Source organism: Mobula hypostoma, chromosome 10, assembly GCF_963921235.1.
Source record: "Mobula hypostoma chromosome 10, sMobHyp1.1, whole genome shotgun sequence".
NCBI lineage: Eukaryota > Metazoa > Chordata > Chondrichthyes > Myliobatiformes > Myliobatidae > Mobula > Mobula hypostoma.
Genome location: NC_086106.1, coordinates 43,556,839 through 43,579,147, shown reverse-complemented (window position 1 = coordinate 43,579,147; position 22,309 = coordinate 43,556,839). Strand labels below are relative to the sequence as shown.

At 44.2% G+C, this 22,309-nt stretch overlaps 1 protein-coding gene across 8 annotated transcripts in view; it reads right to left on the bottom strand.

Annotated features, from left to right (window-relative positions):
• The window catches only part of brwd3 (bromodomain and WD repeat domain containing 3), a 278,952-nt gene that overhangs the window by 221,275 nt on the left and 35,368 nt on the right, over window positions 1-22,309 (bottom strand). For all 8 annotated transcript variants that reach the window (XR_010019491.1, XM_063060431.1, XM_063060433.1 and 5 more), the window contains exons 9-12: window positions 19,718-19,818; window positions 15,528-15,598; window positions 7,682-7,782; window positions 3,883-3,923 (exon numbers count right to left, since the gene is read on the bottom strand). Coding sequence is in view for 7 of the 8 variants with exons in the window: in XM_063060431.1 (XP_062916501.1) it covers window positions 3,883-3,923; window positions 7,682-7,782; window positions 15,528-15,598; window positions 19,718-19,818 (314 nt within the window). In the remaining variant the exon portion in view is untranslated. The remainder of the gene's footprint in view (window positions 1-3,882; window positions 3,924-7,681; window positions 7,783-15,527; window positions 15,599-19,717; window positions 19,819-22,309) is intronic.

Sequence of the window (22,309 nt, the reverse complement as noted above, 5' to 3'; positions counted from 1 at the left end):
AAGCGGTGTGCCCCCACAAGTTGGTGGGAGTTTTGGAGGTCTGGTCGCGGGACCAACCATAGACACACAGGGGGAGAAGGTACGATCAGCGGGAACCTGGTGTGTGTGTGTGTCCACCCTTGCCTGGGTGCCGGGTTCACCGCAGAAGAACGATTGTATCCGGAACGGAGGGGTCACAGTCGGTGACCTCAGAAGACAGTAAAAAGGGCTCGCGCCGAAAGCTAACTGCGAGGAATATCAAAGGTCTGTTGAACCCAATTTGAATATCAGCATTCGCTCTCTCTCTGTCTCTCCCCAACGGCACAACAGCGATTACTGCGAACTGAACTAAACTGAACTGAACTCTGTGTCACTTGAGACTGATCATTTTACCCCTAGACTGCGATACAGCTCAACTGATTCCTATTATCCTAGTTCTGTGTACATGTGTGTTTTATCATTGCTAACCTGTTGCATTTATATCCTTACATTTAGAGTACTGTATTACTTATTTCTTTAATAAAACTTCCTTAGTTTCAGTAATCCAGATTCCAACTAAGTGGTCCATTTCTGCTGGTTTGGCAACCCAGTTACGGGGTACGTAACATAAGTGGGGTTCTTGTCCGGGATTTTGAATGCTAAATTTGGGACTGGGTAAATTGATTGGGTTAAAATTCTCGAAAGAAAGAAAAGGCAAACAGCAGAAATGGAGATTGAGGAGTTTCTAAAGGCGCCGACCTTGGAGGCATTAGAGGATGCCAGGAAAGTAGAATTGGCAGCTGTGGCCAAACGGTTGAATCTTTTTAAGGGGAAGTCGACCATGAGGAGAGAGGAGATACACAGAGCTATCATAGAGCATTATGTGTCTAAAGGTGTGTTTTTCCAAGGGGAGCTGGAGGTGATATCTATGGGAAAACCTGGTGGAGACGCAGTACAGGTGCAGATGGAAAAATTGAGACTCGAGCACAAGTTCCAGGTGAGACAGCTAGAACACAAAGAGAAACAGTTAGAACGACAACGAGAAGAGAGGCAGTTGGAGCGAGAAGAGAAACAGAGGGAAAGGGAATTTGAGCTGGAGAGGTTAAAGATGATGGCAGCGCAGGGGCCCATGCCGAACCAAGGTGGAGGGTTCAGGGCGACCCAAGAGGTTAGGCTGGTTCCCCCATTCGACGAGACCGATGTTGATCGGTACTTCCTCCATTTTGAAAAAGTTGCTGTAAGTCAGGACTGGCTGAGGGATAAGTGGGCTGTTTTGCTTCAGATGTGTACTTAAAGGAAAAGCCCAACAAGCTTACTCAGCTTTGTCTGCAGAAGATGCCCAGAAGTATGAGGTGGTGAAAGAGGCCATCCTCAGGATTTATGAGTTGGTCCCGGAGGCATACCAGCAGAGGTTCCGGAATGCAAGAAAGCACGTATTTAGAGTTTGCCCGTGAGATGCAGACATATTGCGAGCGTTGGTCCGCCTCGAAAGGGGTCAATGGGGATTATGACAGACTGCTACAGCTAATCCTGATTGAGCAGTTTAAAGGTTGTGTCCCTGAAGGTATGAGACCCTACCTAGATGAGAAAGAGGCAGACACTTTAGCCGCAACTGCTAAGTTAGCGGATGAAAACGCGTTGACACATAAAACGAAGTTTGCCCCGAGTAAAGGCTACCAGAAGGGTAGTCAGGACGGCGGGGAGAGTCCGCCAGAAAAGTCAGAAAGTAAGCCGGGGACTAGTGAGAAGGATAAGGTAGACCGGGAGCAGTTTGGTAGGAAGTCTCCTGGGGTCGTATGTTATAATTGTGAGAAAGTCGGACACTTTGCGTCCAGGTGCTTTGCCCCAAAGAAGGGGAGGGGGAAAGGAAAAATAGCGGTTCCGACTGGCTGTATTGAGCTGGTAAGCAAACCGCTAGGAGAGAAGAGGTCTACAAAGTTCAGGAAGGGTGCGGGGATCTCGGCCGGGTTGGTGTCGGTGAAGGAGGGGTTAAACCCAGTTCCATTACAGATCTGGAGAGACACGGGAGCGTGTCAGTCATTGATATTAAAGAGTGTGTTAGACTTTAGTTCAGAGACCCAGACTGGGGAGGTCAGGGTCATAAAAGGCATTGGGAAAAGGACTGATGCAGTACCTTTGCACCAGATACACCTAAAAAGCGACTTGGTCTCTGGACTGGTCACGATTGGGGTGAGGCCCGAACTACCGATGAAAGACGTGGAGGTCTTACTCGGTAATGACCTCGCCGGCGGAAATGTGTCCTCAGCAGTAAAACTGACAAGCATTGAGGCCCCGCCCATGGACTCACAGGTTTACCCCGTTTGCACAGTGACTTGGCGTGTGTCCAGAAAGGCTGCCGAAGTAAATTTAGCTGAGACGTTTCTACCAGCCTTGTACCAGGGGGAGGTAGAAAATGAAAAGAAGGAGCGTAGTGGAACAGGAGGAAGTGAGGGAGCTGAGGCAGACTTAGCATTAGCCAGGAAGGAATTTGTACAGGCACAGGAGCGAGACGAGGAGCTGATGGTTTCGGCGGAGACAGCTCTCTCTGACGCAGAATTAAAAAGGGAGCCAGTAGGCTATTGTGTGGAGGAGGGAGTACTAAGGAAGAAAGGCAGACCAAGTACCGTGCCCGCAGATGAGGAATGGGGGATGGTGCCAAAAATTTATGGGGATGAGATTCTTAACCTGGCCCACAAGACACCCCTCGGTGGACATTTTGGGGGGAGGAAAACAGTCGGCGGAATCCTGAAAGAGTTTTACTGGCTGCACAGGAGGAAGGATGTTATTGACTATTGTAGACGTGAGTTAACACAGTTAGAGGCTATTAACATGTTAAAAGCTCACCACGATCAGAAAACAGATCTAGCTGGTGATATCATGAAAATTAATGAGGCTAGGGTGCCACCTGATAAGGGGAGGACCCATTTTGAAAAGATAATTGTGGTGCTGACCAGATGGGAGAACTCTATTGTGTTGACCAACTTTGCTGATGAGTTCTCTCACTTAATCCCCAAACAAAGCGACCCATTAAGAGAGCTAATTAAACGGCACGCACACGTACGTCCAGATGTCCCGAGGTGATGCAAAGAGCCGGGACATGGAGTTGTTGTCGTCACATCAGGTCAGCCTAGTGAGCAACACCCCTAGAGGATGATTAATTCAGTGACAAAAGGGCTAAAGAACACAGAAGTGTACATTGGCGATGTAGTGGTCTGGAGTGACACATGGGAGGAGCACATTGTGGCAGTACAGGAGTTGTTTAAACGGCTGTCCGAAGCCAACCTGACAGTGAACCTCGCAAAAAGTGAGTTCGGCCACGCGAAGGACACTTATCTGGGATTTGTGGTAAGACAGGGGCAGCTGGCACCGATGCAAGTTAAGGTGTGGGCTATCTCTGACATCCCAACCCCGACAGACAAGAGAGCCCTGAGAAGGTTCTTGGAGATGGGGGGTACTATAGGAAGTTTTGCAAGAACTTTGCGGATATTACCCACCCTCTTACTAAGCTCTTGCCAAAGAATGCTAAGTTGGTATGGGACGACCCGTGTTATCTGTGTTTGGGACGAAAACCACTGAGAAGTTACACTGATCACAACTCAGTAGCATAGAGATTAAAGATTAGAAATTAGTAACTGAATGACATGCTTCTGCCTCATCTTGCATTCTATGTTGAAGAAGGTCATGGAATGGTCAGGCTAGGGGCTCAAGCTGACAGAGTTACAGTAAGGATTCAATGTGGAAATGCATAATAATTGTAGAGAAATCTGCAAGAAAAAGGTAACAACAAATAAAAAGAACAGGAACAGTCAATTTAGTACAATATTAGAAATTTTCTAATGCGGAAGAACATTTTATTTCTAATTTCCACAAAATAAGCAACTGTTGCAGAAAGTGCACTCCACTAGGGCTGAGGCATTAACTTACCTGTGGCTACTGTTGCAGAACTGAATAGCGACAACTTTATCCTAAATGAGGATGAGAGAACATTAAAAGATTCTGCTCCTTTCCACAATCAAATTCAGCTGTACATCATTCAGGAACAAAGTTCGACATAAAATTTAATACCAATCAGTCAGCTCTTATCCAAAATTTGTAGGAAGTGTGCCACTATTCCAAACATTTTAAAAGTCTGCAGTCCTAGTATTTTTAACCAATTACGCAAACTTGCATACATTCCAATATTTGTCAAGTGGCAAAAATCACATATACAATACTATACAATATTTTGTTACGTACACACAACCCTGTAAAAGTATCAGCAGCAATAGAACAAGCCCAAAGTCAGGTTTGGCTGTTAACAATCACTATTTTATTAGTAACTACTTAATATAGCAACTTAAACCAGGTAAACCAAGAGTTAAGTGTTATGCATATATAGGTGTATAGATAAAGTTCCCAAACTCATTCGAGCTTAAGTGGTCAGAATTACAGTCTTACAATGGTCATGTAAGAAGGTTCAGTTCAATGCATGGGAGAGAGATATTTGTTGTGAGAGAGATATTTGTAATCCAAGGAAAAATCCACAATAGGAGAAAATCAAGGACAGGTTTCCCCCGCTATCCAAATTTAAAGAGTTCCTATGAAACCGTTCATAAGCCGAAATGGCGTAAAGCAGGGGTCCCCAACCTTTTTTTGCACCGCGGACGGGTTTAATATTGACAATATTCTTGTGGGCCAGCCGACATTAAACACGACCGGAATATAGGTGATAAGTCAACTATAAGTCACTTATAAGTGGCTAATACGCTCAATTTCGTTTCCAAAGGGGTTTATCTAACAAATTTAATATTGAACACAGCACATATTTTCCTCACATGAATGCAGTGATAAGTCAATTATAACAGTGGTCCCAAACCTCCGGGCCGCGAAGAATGCAGCGGTGGCCAGAACGCACCCAGCACATCTTTAAGAAAAAAGCCGAAATAAACAAACTAATTAATTAGGTGCCGCCTGGCACGTAAATGTCAGCCCAGATCAGAGGCGACGCAATCGGCAATGTCCAGTCCATTCCGCAATTTAGTTTTTGTTGCATTCATTGCACAAAACTCCACTTTGCAGAGATACGTTGGAAATGGAAGCAACGTTTTCAGTGTTTTCGTGACTATTTCAGGATATTCAGCTTTGACTTTGATCCAGAATGCCGGCAGAGATGTTATGTCAAACAAGCTTTTCAGCCTACTGTCATTTGCAAGCTCGAGGAGTTGATCTTTTTCCCGTGCTGACATGGATGATTCACCGGAAACATTCACAAATGGGTCACAGACCCATTCCTTTGCACCTCTTCGGTCATTTGCGTCTTGGGTCACTGATGACCTCGTGTGCGTTAAAGTTCAACAGTGGGCGTAACAGGGAATGAGGAAAGGTGCAGCTGACTCATATCGTTTCATATCGCCAAATCATATTGTTTCTTCACGGCCCAGAAGCACATGCTTTGTGGCCCGGTGGTTGGGGACCACTGGCGTAAAGCGAAGAAGCAATTACCGTTAATTTATGTGGGAAAATTTTTTTGAGTGTTCCCAGACCCAAAAAATAACCTACCAAATCATACCAAATAGCACATAAAACCTAAAATAACACTAACATATAGTAAAAGCAGGAATGGTATAATAAATACATAGTCTATATAAAGTAGAAATAATGTAGTTACAGTGTAGTTTAACTTATCAGAATCGGGAAGTTTGAACCAAAATCGATTTGTCAAAAAAAAACGGCACGTACACGCATGTGCATGTCACACATTCACACGCACATGCGCGTCACGTATGCTCACGTACACACATTCACACGTCATGCATTTGCACACACCTGCCCGCGCAAGGCTTCATGGCTTGGTAGTCTTTCTTGGGGTAAGCACAAGTTGAAAGCGAGAGTCTTTTTTCATAAAAGCGAAAATCCTCTTTCGGTTAATGAAAACAGGTACTAATGTAGGTCTTTCATAAAAGCGAAACGTCCTAAGGAGAACGTTCAGAAAGCGGGGGACACCTGCAAACAGGTGCCGTTGGTCTTCCGCCATCAGCTCCGAATCCACAGACAGTGATCTTCACAGAATATCATTTCTCACAATACCACGCCCAAATTCAGCTATGGGTCATCCCAAGGTGGTGGCCACAGGATACTCAAACTGAATCCACGTATGGATTATAATCAACAGTAGCTTATCACAAGGGGACCATCTTCAAGGGAAAACTACCATCAAGGCAAGGGTAGACACACCAGTAGTTTCCACACGGTTACCCCAATCACACAACGGGATAGCCACTAATCCAGTTCCATGACATACGAAATAACTCCTACAGTGATTTGCCACAGGGGTGCCTTCTTCAGAGCACTACCACACCCAGACAAGGGTAAACACACATGTGGTATTCACAAAGGTCTCCCCTAACCAGAACACCCACTCCTGTGGATCAAACTATGTGACAATCACACATTCGTAGTCCCTGGAATCAAACTCAGCCTTACGGGCTACTATGACAGAGTCCAAACAATGACTCTTTGTCACTAGGTTTCTTCTGTTTCAAACCTTCCTCTCCCCTCCTCTCTGCAAACTTCAAGTTGCAGCAACTTGTGAGAGTCGTTTATCAATACTCAGGATCTATCTCAACTCACCCCTTTAAGCTACTGAAAGTTTAAACCCACGACCCCACTCACTGGTGTCTTTCCATGATCGAACCTATCTCGACTCTGAACTGTGCGTCTGTGTGAAAGTCAGTGTCCTTGCTTGAATCAAAACAAGCCGCGAACTTGTATAACCAATCGATTGTCCAGCAAATAACTCCACCTCTCTCACCATAGTAACAGAGCAATTCTGTAGTCAGCAGAAGTCAGCTGCTTTTCGTAATGCTGTATTCAGTCTCTCTCTCTCCCTCCCTCCCCCTTAAAGGCATAGTCCACAACGAATGAAACTTAAGATCCCATCACAATTTAAAGTTCCACAATCACAGCTGAATGCTTATTTTATTATTGCAGTTGATACCTGTAGATAGGAAAACTTCACTGAATTCAAAAAAACCATAAACATCAACCCTCCCTACCACAAATTAAAATGAAATCGAGAACTTAATGGAACACTTCTCTAACAATGTGACAACTAGAAGTAAAGAAAAACATTCTTGTTCCAGTAAGATTGTTTACAATGCATTTGAAGGTACCCATCTCAAATGGTACTAAAGCTTTTTGTTGGGAATTAATTTCCAGTCTATGCAGAATACACAAGATTTATGGCAAGAAGTACTCTGCTTCAAAGTTAAATAAACTATTCATTCTGGTTTTACAATAAAACTGAATGCAGATGCTTGAAATAAAGTGTAAACAATAAGTAAATCGAGCCTTGGAAGAATCTTATGTAAAAGCAATCATCTTTGTTTACAGCTTCACAAGGAAGCTCACAGGTTAAATAAGCAACATTATTTCCAAAATAATATTTGAAAGGAATATGTTTGCAAAATTATGCAAAGTTTATGCAGTTTTTCAGTAAAGGAGAAACAATTTTAACACAACATTCTCGACCTGAAACGTCGACTGTACCTCTTCCTAGAGATGCTGCCTGGCCTGCTGCGTTCACCAGCAACTTTAATATGTGTTGCTTGAATTTCCAGCATCTGCAGAATTCCTCGTGTTAACAATTTTAACGGCAAGATTCCCTCAATCTTGGTAAAACAAAACTAACTTGACTTACAAACCTAACATCTGCAAATTGTGACATTAATGTTTAGCATCTTACCGTATGTGATGTCAGCTCAGAAATTTTCTCTGGTGAGCCAGAACCCAAGTAGTAAACCCTAATCACATGATCTGTACTCCCAGTTGCTATAAACATTCCTCCTGTAAAGTAAAATTTAAAATAAATTTAAACAGAGCAGTGGTACTTAAAAATGAAGTAGATTCTTATTCAAATCCAGCAATGGATGTTGCTGTCAATAATGAGGAGGATAGGAAAAAGGGGAGAACAATGATAGTAGAATTTCATCCTAAAGAAGTGTGAAGTAATACTCTTTGGGAAGAGTAATAATGGTAGGATATGCAAAACGAGGCAGACCCCTTGCTGAGAAAGAAGAAAACCTGAGATTCAACCAATTTATGTGCAAGGCCAAAACAGAAAGGTCGGGTACAGACAGACTTGAGGCAACATGGTCACAGAAACATAGAAAACCTATAACACAATTACAGGACCTTTGGCCCACAATGCTCTGCCGAACATGTACTTACTTTAAGAAATTACCTAGGGTTCCCCATAGCCTTCTATTTTTCTAAGCTCCATGTACCATATCAAATATAGCATATCGAAGTGACTAAACCTAATGCTCGGATAACTATTCACGCACTGGAAAAGACTGAAAAGGTCATGGTGTTGGAGGCCCCAAGGCAACAAGAAATAGAAAATGCATGCCATTCTCCTGGAATTGCCGACTGCTTGCCATTTTAATTCTCCTTCCCATTCCCACACTTCCACTGCTGGGTTTGAGGTTAAGTGCAAACTAGAGAGATATAGAGGGATATAGTCTGTAATCCCATGGCATGAACAGTGAATTCTCCTGTTTCAGGTAAACGGCTCCCTCGGTTCCTTTTCTTCTTCCCCTGATATACTCAGTTCCTCCTGCACCCACATCAGACTCCCAAACCCTCAGCCCCATCACAATGCGTGTCTTTCCCCTCTGCTGCCCGTTCTATCTACCCATCATCCACACACTCATTCCACAGGCTCCCCTCCCCCCCACCCCACTGTTCACATTTGCCCACCCAGCTTCCTTAATTGAATTCCATAAGACGATAAAATATAAGAGCAGAATTAGGCTATTTGACCTATCGAGTCTATGCCATTTCATTATGGCTGATCTATTTTTCCTCTCAGCCCCAATATCTTGCCTTCTCCCTGAATCCCTTGATGCACTGACCAATCAAGAATCTATCAACCTGCTTTAAATATAAATAAAGACTTGGCCTTCACAGCTATCTGTGGCAACGAATTCCACAGGTTCACTACTCTCTGGCTAAAGAAGTCCTTCAATTCCTCCTCAACTCCATTCTAAAAGGACACCCCTCTATTCTGAGGCTGTGTCCTCTGGTCTTACACTCTCCCACCATAGGAAATGTCCTCTCCACATCCACTCCATCAAGGCCTTTCACCATGAAAGAGTTCAAAGAGGCCACCCCTCATTCTTCTGAATTCCAGTGAATACAGAGCCAGAGCATCAAGCACTCTTCATATGACAAGCCATTCAATCCTGGAATCATTTTCATGAACACTCTCCAGTTTCAACATATCCTTTGCGAGATTAGAGCCCTAAAACAGTTCATAGAGAGGCTTCACCAGTGCTTTACAAAGTTTCAACATTACATCCTTGTTTTATATTCTAGTCCTCTTGAAATAAATGCTACAGTGCATTTGCCTTCCTTACCACAGACTCAACCTGCAAATTAACCTCTAGGGAATTCTATACTAGGACTCCCAAGTCCCTTTGTGCCTCGGTTTTTTGTATTTTCTCTTCATCGAGAAAATAGTCTACTCTTTCATTTCTTTAACCAAAGGACATGACAACACACTTCCCAACACTGTATTCCATCTGTCACTTCTTTGCCCATTCTCTAAATCTCTACGTCCTTCTGTAGCCTCTCTACTTCCAAAAAACTACTTGCTCCTCCACTTACCTTCATATCGTCTGTAAACATTGCAACATCCATCATCCAAATCATTAACATTAAATGCAAAAAGAATCAGTTCCAACAGGGACCCCTGTGGAACACCACTAGAGACTGGGAGCCCTTTATTTCCTTTCTTTGACTCCCATCAATCAGCCACTGCTTTTATCAATGCTAGAATCTTTCTTGTAATACCATGGGGCTTGTAGCTTGTTAAGCAGCCTCATGTGTGGCACCTTGTCAAAGGCCTTCTGAAAATGGAAATACACATCAATGGGTTCCCCTTTGTCTATCCTGCTTGTTATTTCTTCAAAGAACTCCCAACAGATTTGTCAGGCAAGATTTTCCCTTGAGGAAACCATATCCAGACAGAATATAAAGAGTTGCTCCTCCAACCTGAGTGTGGCCTCATCGCAACAGTCAAGGAGGTCAAGCACTGACACATCAGAATGGGAAGTGGAATTAAAATGGGCGGCCACTGGGAGATCCTGCTTTTTCTGGCAGATGGAGCGTAGGTGCTTAGTGAAGTGGTCTCCCAATCTACTTCAGGTCTCACCGATATACAGGAGCACCGGATATAGTAGATGACCCAACAAGCTCACAGGTGAGTGTCACCTCACCTGGAAGAATTGTTTGGGGCCTTGAATGGTAGTGAGGGAGGAGGCATAGGGGCAGGTGTAGCACTTGTTCCACTTGCAAGGATAAGTGTCATGTGGGTGATCAGTAGGGAAGGACGAATGGACAAGGGAGTTGCTTAAGGAGTGATCCCTGCAGAGGATGGGGTGAGAGCAGACTACACACTGCCACTGGAACCCCATCTCACCTTCCCCCACCACCACTTTGCAATTCCATGTCTCTCGGATCCCACTGTCAGTTCTTGGGTCCTCAGAGACTCCTCTTCCTCTCACCCGATCTTCCTGAACACCTCACCCACACCTCTCCCCCCGACACTACCAACCCGTTCCCTCCTCTGATCTCAGCTCCCATCTATGCTGGGACTTCACCAGCCCTTCTGACTTTCCCCTCTCTGTGAGGCAGAACATTCTCTCTCAGTAAGGGCCTCACTTTTGTCCCCCTGTGCCCACACCTTAGTGGCGTCCACACCCACCATGACGCAGAGCTCTCCTTCTGCTGCCTCCATGTACGTGCCTACTTCTTTGGCAAGGAGTCTGCACCCCACACTGATGACACCTTCTCCCATCTTCAACCCTCCTCCTCTTCCTGGACTCCCCACTCTGGTCTTCAGCCTGCTCTGGATCTTCTCAATGCTAACTGCCGATAAGACATCAACCATCTCGACTTCACCACTCCTCTCTCCAAATCCAACGGTCGGCTCTCCACTCTCTCCACACTAATCCTCACCAGATAAGTGGGTTGCTGTAGTAGTCTGGCAGTCAGTCTTCGACTACTCTCAGATACCTCCTCTTACTTACCCCTAGAACTTGACACCACTAAGGAGCACCAGGCCATTGTCTCCTACACCATCACCAACCTTATTACCTCTGGTGATTTCCCAACCACGGCCACAAACCTCATATTTCCCTCACCCCACACCTCCCATATATCCACAAACCTGCTTATCCAGTTAGACCCATTGTTTCTGCTTGTTCTTGCCCCACTGAACTTTCATCCACATACCTCGACTCAGTTTTATTCCTCCAGATTCAGTCGCTTCCTATCTACATCTGTGGCACTTCACAGTCTTTGGATCTTTTCAATTACTTCATTCCCTATTTTCACTAAGGATGTCCAGACCCTATACACACCATCCACCTTCAAAGATCCCCGTTTCTTTTTGGACACCATATCCAACCAGTTCCCCTCACCATCAATCACTCTCCTCCGTCTGGCAGAACGTCCTCACTCTCAATAATTTATCCTTTGGCTCCTCCCACTTCCTTCAAACAAAAGGGGTAGCTATGGGCACTTGCATGGGTCCCAGCTATGCCTGCATTTTTGTCAGCTATGTGGAACAATCTATGTTCCAAACCTACAAACTCCCCAACTTTTCCTACACTACATCAATGACAGCATTGCTGCTGCTTGTTGCACCCATGCAGAACTTGTCGACTCATCCCTGCCCTCAAATTTATCTAGTCAATTTCTGAAACATCACTCCCCTTCTTGATATCTCTGTCTCTGGAGAGAGCTTATCCAGTGGCGTTCCTCAGGGGTCAGTATTGGGACCTCTACTTTTCACATGATTGCGATAATGGAATTGATGGCTTTGTGGCAAAGATTACGGATGATATGAAGATAGGTGGTGGGGTAGGTAGTGCTGAGGAAGCAATGTGATTGCAGCAGGACTTAGACAAATTGGAAGAATGGGCAAATAAAGTGGCAGATTGAATACAGTCACAAACAACAGGAATTCTGCAGATGCTGGAAATTCAAGCAACACACATCAAAGTTGCTGGTGAACGCAGCAAGCTAGGCAGCATCTCTACGAAGAGGTACAGTTGACATTTCAGGCCAAGACCCTTCGTCAGGACTAACTGAAGGAAGAGTTAGTAAGAGATTTGAAAGTGGGAGGGGGAGGGGGAGATCCAAAATGATAGGAGAAGACAGGAGGGGGAGGGATGGAGCCAAGAGCTGGAGAGGTGATTGGCAAAGGGGATATGACAGGATCATGGGACAGGAGGCCCGGGGAGAAAGACGGGGGGGGGGGGACCCAGAGAGAGGATGGGCAAGGGATATAGTCAGAGGGACAGAGGAAGAAAAAGGAGAGTGAGAGAAAGAATGTGTGTATAAAAATAAATAACGGATGGGGTACGAGGGGGAGGTGAGGCATTAGCGGAAGTTAGAGAAGTCCATGTTCATGCCATCAGGTTGGAGGCTACCCAGACAGAATATAAGGTGTTGTTCCTCCAACCTGAGTGTGGCTTCATCTTTACAGTAGAGGAGGCCGTGGATAGACATATCAGAATGGGAATGGGATGTGGAATTAAAATGTGTGGCCACTGGGAGATCCTGCTTTCTCTGGCAGACAGAGCATAAGTGTTCAGCAAAGCGGTCTCCCAGTCTGCGTCGGGTCTCGCCAATATATAAAAGGCCACATCGGGAGCACTGGACGCAGTCTAACACCCCAGCCGACTCACAGGTGAAGTGTCGCCTCACCTAGAAGGACTGTCTGGGGCCCTGAATGGTGGTAAGGGAGGAAGTGTAAGGGCATGTGTAGCACCTGTTCCGCTTACAAGGATAAGTACCAGGAGGGAGATCAGTGGGGAGGGATGGGGGGGAAACGAATGGACAAGGGAGTCGCGTAGGGAGCGATCCCTGCGGAAAGCAGAGAGAAAGGGGGAGGGAAAGATGTGCTTAGTGGTTGGATCCCGTTGGAGGTGGTGGAAGTTACGGAGAATAAATTGGACCCGCAGGCTGGTGGGGTGGTAGGTGAGGACTAAGGGAACCCTATTCCTAGTGGGGTGGCGGGAGGATGGATGTGTAGATTGAATACAGTGTTGGGAAATGTATGATGATACATTTTGGTCAAAGGAACAATATTGCAGACTATTATCTAAATGGGGAGCAGGTTCAAACATCAGAGGTGCAGAGAGACTCAGGAGTCCTTGAGCAAGACTCCCAGAAGGTTAATTTACAGAAGGCGGCAAATACAATGTTGGCATTTACTTCAAGGTGAATAGGTTAAAAAACAAGGAGATAATGCTGAGGCTTTATAAGACACTAGTCAGACCGCATTTAGAGTATTGTCAACAGTTTTGGGCCCCGCATCTCAGAAAGGATGTGTTGTCATTGAGAGAGTCCAGAGGAGGTTCATGAGGATGATTCTGGGAACGAAGGGGTTAACATATGAGGAATTTGGCAGCTTTGGGCCTGTACTCACTAGAATTTAGAAGAATGCAGGGGGATCTCATTAAAAACTACCGAGTGTTGAGAGGACTGGTCGATGTGGAGAGGATGTTTCCTGTGGTGGGGATACCCAGAACTAGAGGGCACAGTCTTAAAAGTGAGGGGTGATTCTTTAGGACAGAGGTAAGGAGGACTTTTTATAGCCAGAGGATAGTAAATCTCTTGAATGCTCTGCCACAGACGGTGGTGGAGGCCAAGTCTGTGCATATATTTAAGCCAAAAGTCAATCGTTTCCTGATCAATCAGGGCATCAAGGGATATGGTGAGAAGGCAGTTGTATGGGATTGAGCAGAATCCAGGATCAACAATGATGGAATGACGAAGCAGATTCGATGGGCTGTATGGCCTAATTCTGTTTCTATGTCTTATTGTCTTATAATCTTACTGATGTCTATTATAAACCAACCGACACTCAAGGCTACCTGAACGATAAATACCTCTTCTCACCCTGTTACTTGTAAAAATGCCATCCTCTTCTTTCAATACTTCCGACTCCATTGCATACCTGTTCTCAGGATGAGGCTTTTCATTCTGGAATAAAGGAGATGTCTTCCTTCTTCAAAGAAAGGAGCTTCCCTTCCTCCACCATCAACACTGCCCTCAACCGCATCTCTTCCATTTCATGCACATCTGCCCTCACCCCATTCTCCCGCACCCCACCAGGGATAGGATTCCTCTTATCCTAACCTACCTCACCAGCCTCCACATCCAGCACATAATTCTCTGAAACATCTGCCATCTTCAAAAGGGTCCCATCACCAAGCACATATTTCCCTCCCCCAACTTTCTGCTTTCTGCAGGGATCACTCCCAATGCAACTCCCTTGTCCATTCATCCCTCCCTACTGATCTCCCTCCTGGCACGTCCCTGCAAGCAGAACAAGCGCTACACCTGCCCCTATACCTCCTCCCTCACCACCATTCAGGGCCCCAAACACTCCTTCCAGGTGAAGTAACACTTCACCTGTGAGTCTGTTGGGGTCCTGGTGTGAATTAGATCGTAGGTGGCATTAATAGGCACAGGGAATGAGCAAAACTAGGATTAGGCTGTAGGATAGTGTGAAGTGCAAAAGGAGATTGGGATTGAACTAGCTGGAAGCAGATACCATCAAAACATTTCAAAAGTACATTCACTTGCATCAGCATACAGAAACTACGGACCCAGTGCTGGTCGATGTATTTGATGGTTGGTATTTACATGGGAAATACCTGTTTCATAACTGCATGACTCTATGACTCTAAAGTTCACATTAATGTAAAATGTGCCACACTGTCTTCAATTAAAAAGTGGATACTATATTTCTTGGCTTCTGATCATTCTCAGTGAAGTCATGGGGACCCTTGTTTCTTGGAGCTTATTAACGCTGCTGTTAATTTGGTCAAATGTGTCCTCATTCATGTTTAAAGTCCTCTGAGGATCTAACCTGGTCCTAACACATCAATGCAGTTACAAAGAAGACAAGACAGCCACTATACTTCATTAGGAGTTTGAAGAGTTTTGGTATGTCAACAAATTCACTCAAAAACTTCTAGATATGTACTATGAAGAGCATTCTGACAGGCTGCATCACTGTCTGGTGTGTGTGTGGAGGGGTGGGGGGGAACTACTGCACAGGACCAAAAGAAGCTGTAGAGGGTTGTAAATTTAGTCAGTTCTATCTTGGATACTAGCCTACAAAGTACCCAGGACATCTTCAAGGGACAGTGTCTCAGAAAGGCAGCGTCCATTATTAAGGACCTCCATCACCCAGGACACGCCCTTTTCTCACTGTTACCATCAGGTAGGAGATACAGAAGCCTGAAGGCACACACTCAGCGATTCAGGAACAACTTCTTCCCCCCTGCAATCCGATTCCTAAATAGACATTGAAGCCCTGGACACTACCTTACTTTTTAAAAAAATATAGTATTTCTGTTTTTTTGCACGATTTTTAATCTATTCAATATACATATACTGTATAAAGTATACTGAATAAGATGGCAAAAGAAATTCTGGAGGACTAAATATGATCTCTTTGGAAGGGGTACTCAAACAGATATTTTGCTCTGTGAAGAAAAGCTTACCAGAACTGAAAGAGGAGCAGGAGATCTGACTTGCTGGTCTGGATCTATCAGTAAATTTCATTGGAAGATTACTGTAAAATAGAAACATTTATTTCAATAAAAAACAATGTAACGCTCAGGGCTATCAGCTCGTGTTTATCTAGGGGAAACCCTGTCCACCCGCCAAACCGAGTCTCACGTTTGCGTAGTTGATATGTAATGCACCCTGATTCAAACTCACACATCAAATATCAGACAGCACACAATGTACCAGTTACAGATTACACTTTATAGATCTTACTGGAACTATGTAATTAATAGAGATACAATATAAAAGCAAAGTAAAAGGCGCCAAACTTATCAGAGTTCAATCACTTCGTGCACAACTGTTGGAGCTCAATTAACGGGGTCTTCTTTCCACCATGCGATCTCCTCCAACCCCCGCCACCTGGGACCGACCATGGTAGTCAACCAGAGCGCGTCCAGCACATCCTTCCTCTTCAGTTCTCCTCCCAAAAAACCCGCCAAACCACAGTTCCCAGAGACAGAATATCACCCACAAAAAGAATAACGTGGACACCCATTTGTTCATTCCCTCCCTTATCAATAATATAACCCAAACAAGCAGGGAGAGAGAGAACTCCTTACATCGCAGTTATTATAACAGAAAAGCCATTTTATATAACATACAAAGAAGCCATTTTAGACACCTCAGCAACCAGCAACCAAGACCCAGTTACAAGAAGAATAGAAAATTAAATTCCTAATAATTCCAAAGTATTAATTTCTAATTTTTCCAGATGCATACTGTATCATGTCTCCAACTGCCATTTCTGGAGAATATAAAAGATTTATTTAATGGGGAGCAGCTACTTCTTTCTACCATATTCCTGACCAACATTTCTCCCTCATTCCACTTGATTTTATAAAATTGGCAGATGTATACTAACTTTATAACTAACTCAAAACAAATAGTTAATTGAATACAAAGCTGAGTGTCTAAGACACAATGGCTACTATGCTCAGATATAGTTCAGTGCTATTATTCCAAGCAAAGTCAACACCAAACTCCAGGCACTGGATCCTTGACTTCCTGACCAAAGATGCATGATCATCACTAAGGGTAGGCAGTAATACCTCTACCATGATTATTCTGAACACTGGTGTTCCACAAGTTTGTATCCTCAGTCCCCAAATCTATTCCCTGTACACTCATGATGTACCGCGGAAGAGGAGAAGATGGCGACGCGACACAGCGCACACAGCCTCTCCAGTGAATGATATCTGTAATCTGTCAAGTAGGGTACCGTGCACAATTCTGATTTGATGGAGACAGACGTGAGAGTATGGAGGAACATCTGGAGAAACTTCTGAAATACCCGCTTCGCTGCCGCTGCTACTGTGTGGTAACCGGAATCTCCAGAGCAGAAGGTCCCGAATTCTCGGCTTTGCTTGTTTCGGCAGCCAGGGCTAGGTCGAAGGCACTCGGTAGAGGATGGCGCTCGGGAGGCTGTATCGAAGGGGCTGGTCGGAGGCTCAAAGTTTTCAGATGGACGGACTCAGTGTCGGCTTTAGTCGGCTGCATCCAATGCATCGGCAGTTGTCGGTGCCTGGAGGTTTATGGCAGGGAGTTTCTCCCTTTTGCCGCCTGCTATCGGGGACTCGGGAGTCGATCGGGACTTGAGACGTTTTTTTTTACCGTGCCCATGGTCTGTTTTTTATCAAATTATAGTATTGCTTTGCACTGCTGTAACTATGTTATAATTATGTGGTTCTGTCAGTGTTAGTCTTTGGTTTGTCCTGTTTTTCTGTGATATCACTCTGGAGGAAAATTATATCATTTTTTTTTGCATGTATGCATTTCTAAATGACAATAAAAGAGGACTGAGTGTTCTCATAATCTAATCATGAGTGCATGGCCAAATTCTGCATAAACTCCATCTCTAAGCTCGTAGTGGGGCACATCTCAAATAACAATGATTCAAAGTACAGAAAGTAGATAGAAAGCTTAGTGACATGGTGTCATGACAACCTTTCCCTCAATTTCAACAAAGCAAAAGAGCTGGTCATTGACTTCAGAATGGGGCATATGCTCTTGTGTACATCAGGTGTCGAAGTTGAGTGTCAAGCGCTTTAACTTCCTATGCGTGAGCATCACCAATACTGTCCTGCTTCAATCACATTGATGTCACAGCCAAGAAAGTTCACCACTCACTTACTCGGTCTCTACTTCCTTGGCAGGCTAAAGAAATTTGGCAAGTACCCATTGATTAGTTTTTTTTTTAAATTGTACAGCACGTTACAGGCCCTTCAGCCCACAATGTTGTGCCAACCCTCAAACCCTGCCTCCCATATAACCCCCGACCTTAAATTCCTCCATATACCTGTCTAGTAGTCTCTTAAACTTCACTGGTGCATCTGCCTCCACCACTGACTCAGGCAGTGCATTCCACGCACCAACCACTCTCTGAGTAAAAAACCTTCCTCTAAAATCGCCCTTGAACGTCCCACCCCTTACCTTAAAGCCATGCCCTCTTGTATTGAGCAGTGGTGCCCTGGGGAAGAGGCGCTGGCTATCCACTCTATCTATTCCTCTTATTATCTTGTACACCTCTATCATGTCTCCTCTCATCCTCCTTCTCTCCAAAGAGTAAAGCCCTAGCTCCCTTAATCTCTGATCATAATGCATTCTCTAAACCAGGCAGCATCGTGGTAAATCCCCTCTGTACCCTTTCCAATGGTTCCACATCCTTACTATAGTGAGGCGAAGAGAACTGGACACAGTACACCAAGTGTGGCCTAACCAGAATTTTATCGAGCTGCATCATTACATCACCACTCTTAACCTTTATCCCTCGACTTATGAAAGCTAACACCCCATAAGCTTTCTTAACTACCCTATCTACGTGTGAGGCAACTTTCAGGGATCTGTGGACATGTACCCCAAATCCCTCTGCTCCTCCACACTACCAAGTATCCTGCCATTTACTTTGTACTTTGCCTTGGAGTTTGTCCTTCCAAAGTGTACCACCTCACACTTCTCCAGGTTGAACTCCATCTGCCACTTCTCAGCCCACTTCTGCATCCTATCAATGTCTCTCTGCAATCTTCGACAATCCTCTACACTATCTACAACACCACCAACCTTTGTGTCATCTGCAAACTTGCCAATCCACCCTTCTACCTCCACATCCAGGCCGTTAATAAAAATCACAAAAAGTAGAGGTCCCAGAAGAGATCCTTGCGGTACACCACTAGTCACAATCCTCCAATCTGAATGTACTTCCTCCACCACGACCCTCTGCCTTCGGCAGGCTAGCCAACTCTGAATCCACCTGGCCAAACTTCCCTGGATCCCATGCCTTCTGACTCTTACCATATGATTTTTTACCAATACACCAGAAAAGCATTCTGTCTGGGAGCATAAAGGTTTGGTATGGCAACTGTTCTGCACATGACTACAAAACAACTTGCAGAGTCGTGGACACAACTCAGCATATCACAGGAACCAGCCTCCCCTCTAAGGACCCTGTCGATACTCCCTGCTGCCTCAGTAAAGCAGCCAACATGATCAAAGACCCTACCCACACAAGACATTTTCCCTTCTCTCACTGGGAGGAAGATCCAAAACTCTGAAAGTACATGTCACCAGGCTCAAGGACAGCTTCTATCCCACTGTTATCAGACTCTTGAACAGACCTGTTGTACGCTTTGTTAATGTGAACCGTGGCTCTCAGTCTACCTCATTATGATGTTGCACTTCATCATTTACCTGCACTGCAATTTTCCAGCAGATTTTAAACTTTATTCTGATTATTTTACCTTATTCTAGCTCAATGCACTGTATAATGATTTGATCTGTATAAACATTATGCATAACAAATATCTCACTGCATCTTGGTAAATGTGACAACAATAAGCCGATACCAATATAGCTATGTCCTGCAATGAAAAATTAATTAAATACTGAGTATCAGGAAAATAGTATCACTCAAACTGGGGAAGATCACTTTACTGTTAACATCTACTACTTATGACAGTATGTTATTTTAACAAGTGTTTTTACTGTCAACTCTGCTAAGAATTGCATAGAGATTATACGAATTAATCATATCTCTTCACCAAAATCATTACTAAATTCCTAAAAGCTGGAAACGAAAGTCGAGGTTCACAACCACAAAGCAGAACTGAACATTTTTCAAATCACTTACTTAAATTTCATATTCTCTTTATTCCATTGCCAAAAGCAGATAGTCCCATCAGCACCAGTAGACGTCAAGTACTGTGTTTTTCCCCTGGTGTTAGGGCAAAACTGAAGACAGAAAATGGAATCAATACATAGAAATGTACAAACTAGATTTAAGATTACTTTGATCTTTAAAGGTTACTTCTAAAATTGACAGGACTGAATTTCAGTAGTTGCAAATGTCTCTTCGGACAGGCATTGGCAGTTCAGTCAGATATAGCTCACACTCATTCCTTTTTCTACCTTCTGTCACATTAGGAATGCACTTTGCACCAGCACAACCCTCCCCCAGTCAGCACTGAAGTTGTCAACCCTTTACCCGATGACTACTTACCTGGACTCTGAACCTGCCTAGGGATACCTGCTGCTGAAGCATTATTTATGGCTTTGCTATCTCTTGACAAGTTTCCTTTATGCATCTTCTCCTTAAAGTAATCCAAAACTCTTCTGTTCACACATAATCACTGCATTTGCTGACTTTCATTGCCTTATAGTTATGCATCCAGTTTAAATTCCTGACTATTTTATTTTAAAATCCCTCATTTCTACTACAATCAGCTAATAAAGATTAGCCAAGTGCTGGTCCATTCCAGGATGAGACGGGGTTATTAATAATGGGAAATAAGAAAATAGCAGACAATGAATAAAAACTTTGTATTTGTCTTAACAGCGAAATACGCTGAAGGCATCCCAATAATCATAGATGGAAAAGAAAGAACTTAAAGCAGTCACTGTACGAAGTACAAAGCAAAATATTACGACCGCAAGTCTCCTAGACCAAACGGCTAGCATTCTGCATGTTAAAAGAAATGCCTGGAGAAATAATGGGTGCATAATGCAGTTCTGCAAAATTCCCTTGACTCTAGATAAGTCACCGCAACCGGATGAGATATACCCGTCAACTGCGGAAAGCAAGGGAGGAGACTGCTGAGCCTCTGGCAATGATCTTTGCATCACTATTAGGAACAGAAGTACCAGAGAATAGGAAGGTTGCAAACATCGTTCCCTTATTCAAAAAAAGGAGTAGAAATAGCCAGGAAATTATAGACCAGTGAGCCTTACTTCAGTGGTGGGCAAATTGTTGAAGATCCTGAGAGGCTGAATTTATGAGCATTTGGAGAGACATAATCTGATTAGGGATAATCAGCACGGCTTTGTCAAGGGCACGTCATGCCTTACAAATCTGACTGAATTCTCTAAGGATGTAACACAACACATTGATGTAGGTAGATCAGTGGATGAAATGTATATGGATTTCACAAAGGCATTTGATAAGGTTCCCCATGTGAGGCTCATTCAGAAAGTAATGAGGTATGGGATCCAAGGAGACCTTGCTTTGTGGATCCAGAACTGGCTTGACCACAGAAAGGGTGGTTGTGGATAGTTTATATTCTGCATGGAGATCGGTGACCAGCGGTGTTCCGTCTGTTCTGCGACCCCTCCCCTTTGTGATTTTTATAAATAACTTGGATGAGGAAGTAGAAGGGTGTGTTAGTAAGTTTGCTGATGACACAAAAGTTCGGGGTATTGTGGATAGTGTGAAGGGGTTGTCAGAGGTTACAGCACGACATCGAAAGGATGCAGAACTGGGCTGAGAAGTGGCAGTTAGAGCTCAACGCAGATACGGGTGAAGTGGTTCATTTCAGTAGGTCAAATGTGAGGACACTGCCAGCAAAGGCAGTAGAGGCGGATACAATAGAATCTTTTAGGAGACTCTTAGATAGCTACATGATAGATGAACTTCATGAGTACTTTCCATCAGTCTTCACTGCAGAAGACACTAGCAGTGTGCCAGAGGTCCGCGAGTGTCAGGGAGCAAGGAGTGCATGCCATTGCTATTACAAAGGAAAAAATCTTAGGCAAACTGAAAGGTCTTAAGGCGGATAAGCCGCCTGGAACAGATGGCCTATATCCCAGAGTCCTGAGAGGTTGCTGAAGAGATAACAAATGCATTGGTAATGATCTTTCAAGAATCACTTGATTCTGGAATGATCCCAGTGGACTGGAAGATTGCATATGTCACTCCACTCTAAGAAGGAAAGTTAATCATAGGCCAGTTAGCCTAACCTCAGTGTTTGGGAAAGTGCTGGAGTCTATTACTAAGGATGAGGTTTCAGGCACTTGCAGACTAATGTTAAAATAAATCAAAGTTAGCATGGTTTCTGTAAAGGGAAATCTTTCCAGACAAATCTGTAAAAGAGTTCTTCAAGGAAGTGACAAGCAGGGTGGACAAAGGAGAGGCAGTGGATTCATTTACTTGGATTTTCAGAAGGCACTTGATAAGGTGCCACACATGAAGCTGCTTAACAAGATAAACTCTTTTTGCATTACAGGAAAGATACTGGCATGGATAGCGAAATGGCTGACAGGCAGGAGGCAGAAAGTGGGAATAAGAGGGGCCTTTTTGATTGGCTGCCAGTGACTAGTTACGTTCCTCAGGGGTCAGTATTGGGACAACTGCTTTTCACATTGTTTGTCAATGATTTGGATAATGGAATTGACGGCTTTGTGGCAAACTTTGTGGATGATATGAAAGCAAGTGCAGGGGTAGGTAGTG